Source organism: Octopus bimaculoides, chromosome 4 (genome assembly GCF_001194135.2).
Source record: "Octopus bimaculoides isolate UCB-OBI-ISO-001 chromosome 4, ASM119413v2, whole genome shotgun sequence".
NCBI classification, from domain to species: Eukaryota; Metazoa; Mollusca; class Cephalopoda; order Octopoda; family Octopodidae; genus Octopus; species Octopus bimaculoides.
This window is the reverse complement of record NC_068984.1, coordinates 86,005,738-86,007,648: the sequence shown is the minus strand read 5'-3', so window position 1 is coordinate 86,007,648 and position 1,911 is coordinate 86,005,738. Positions and strand designations below refer to the sequence as shown.

The following is a 1,911-nucleotide window of genomic DNA, read 5'->3' as shown; positions in this document are numbered from 1 at the left end:
TACAATGAAATAATATTTAGTTTCTGATCCTTCTTAAGAACAGAAAGCACTTTCATGCAAACCCATGCAAATTGTACCCTCACCCTTCACTATTAAACAAAAAATAACTTCCATTATTCCATTAACTATATATCAGCTGTGCTGATTCTGCCCATAAGAAAGGAGCAAATAATACAATGTGCTTGTAGATCATAACACCCTGGCAACGCCGGGATGTATTGCCAGTATGTGTGTGTGTGTGTATATATATATATTATAGTCTCAGGCCAACCAAAGCCTTGTGAGTAGATTTCATACATGGAAACTGAAAGAAGTCTGTTGTATATATGTGTGTGTCCATGTTTGTACCCCCACCATTCCTTGACAACCGATGTTGCTGTGTTTATGTTCCCTTAAAGTACTGGGCTTACAAAGAAAAGATCCTGTGGTCAATTTGTTTGATCAACGGCAGTGCTCCAGCATGGCTGCAGTCACATGATTGAAACAAGTAAAACAATAAAAAAAACTATGCCATTTTAATCCCGAGCAAGGCTGGGTATCTCTGCTAGTATGTAATACAATACGCCTTTTTTGTAAAATAATTCTATGTACTATATTTCTATGTAATGAAATGCTATTTAATACAAATCTAACCAATATATTTTTATCTTTTTAGTTACACAACAAAGCCCATGTTTGATCTTCCTCAATGGCTCCATCAGAAAACAGTACTGTTGATATCAAAAAGGTTCTGTATCCATTTTTATCTTGATATAACATTGAAATAATTCTATTTAGTAACAGAAGAGTTAAAATAGTTTTGAAGTGATTTTTTAAATTTCAGTTTCTTTCTCTAATAGCATAACTGTGTAGATTGAGAAGTTTACTTACAAACTATATGGTCTCATGTTTAGTTTCACAGCATGGCATCTTGGGCAAGCGTCTACTACTACAACCCCAGGCTGACCAAAGCCTTGTGAGCAAATTTTTGTTGACAGGAATGAAAAGAAATTTGTTGTATGCACACACACACACACACACACAAATAGATAGATAGATATAGACATAAATGTGTGTATATCATCCTCATCATCTTTTAACATCCGTTTTTCTTGCTGGCATGGGTTGGATAGCTTGACTGGGCACTGGCAAGCCAGTAGGCTGCAGCAGGCTCCAATCTGATCTGTTAAGGTTTCTGCAGCTGGATGCCCTTCCTAATGCCAACCACTCCGAGAGTGTAGTGGGTGCTATTTACGTGCCACCAGCAGGGGAGTCAGTCAGGCAGCACTGGCATTGACCACGTTTGGATGGTGCTTTTTATGTAACACCGGGACAGGAGCCAGTTAGTGGGTACTGGCATCAACCATGTTTGGAAGGTGTTTTTTACATGCCTCCAGTACGGGGAACCAGTCAAGCGGCACTGGCATCGGCCCATACTTGCATGGTACTTATTACATGCCACCAACACAGGTGCTAGTTAGATGGCACTGGCATTGGCCACAACTATGATTTCACTTGACTCAACAGGTCCTCTCAAGCACAGTGTGTCACCCGTCAAGCTATATCATTCATTTCTAATATTCTGAAAAACCATATGTTGCCATAGGGAGGAATTTCAACCATGTTTCGTGGTCTGCTACCACAACATCTCCTTTATAAGATCCAGTTAGCTCAAGACATCATCAGGAGGAACCACGTCCGGTTTCGGCCCCTACTCCTCTACCGTTTTGACGTGGCGGCCCCCCCCCCTTTCGGAGGTGTCTTCAGCTCTGGTGTTGGGTGCATGTCTTCTTTCTTCTATTCCCTGGCCTCTTTGATGCAGCATCAACGAATGTCAGCGTCCGACTGATTGTCATGTCAAATTCCCCTTTTTATACCTGCTGCTAGGCTCCAGCAGGCTGCCCCAGCAAGTTGTCACGTGACACTGTCTAA

At 41.3% G+C, this 1,911-nt stretch overlaps 1 protein-coding gene across 1 annotated transcript in view; it reads left to right on the top strand.

The window, feature by feature from the left end:
• The window catches only part of LOC106875524 (uncharacterized), a 20,988-nt gene that overhangs the window by 9,695 nt on the left and 9,382 nt on the right, over positions 1-1,911 (top strand). Inside the window, exon 2 of the mRNA XM_014923718.2 lies at positions 656-727. Coding sequence (XP_014779204.1) covers positions 689-727 — 39 coding nt within the window. The 5' untranslated portion in view covers positions 656-688. The remainder of the gene's footprint in view (positions 1-655; positions 728-1,911) is intronic.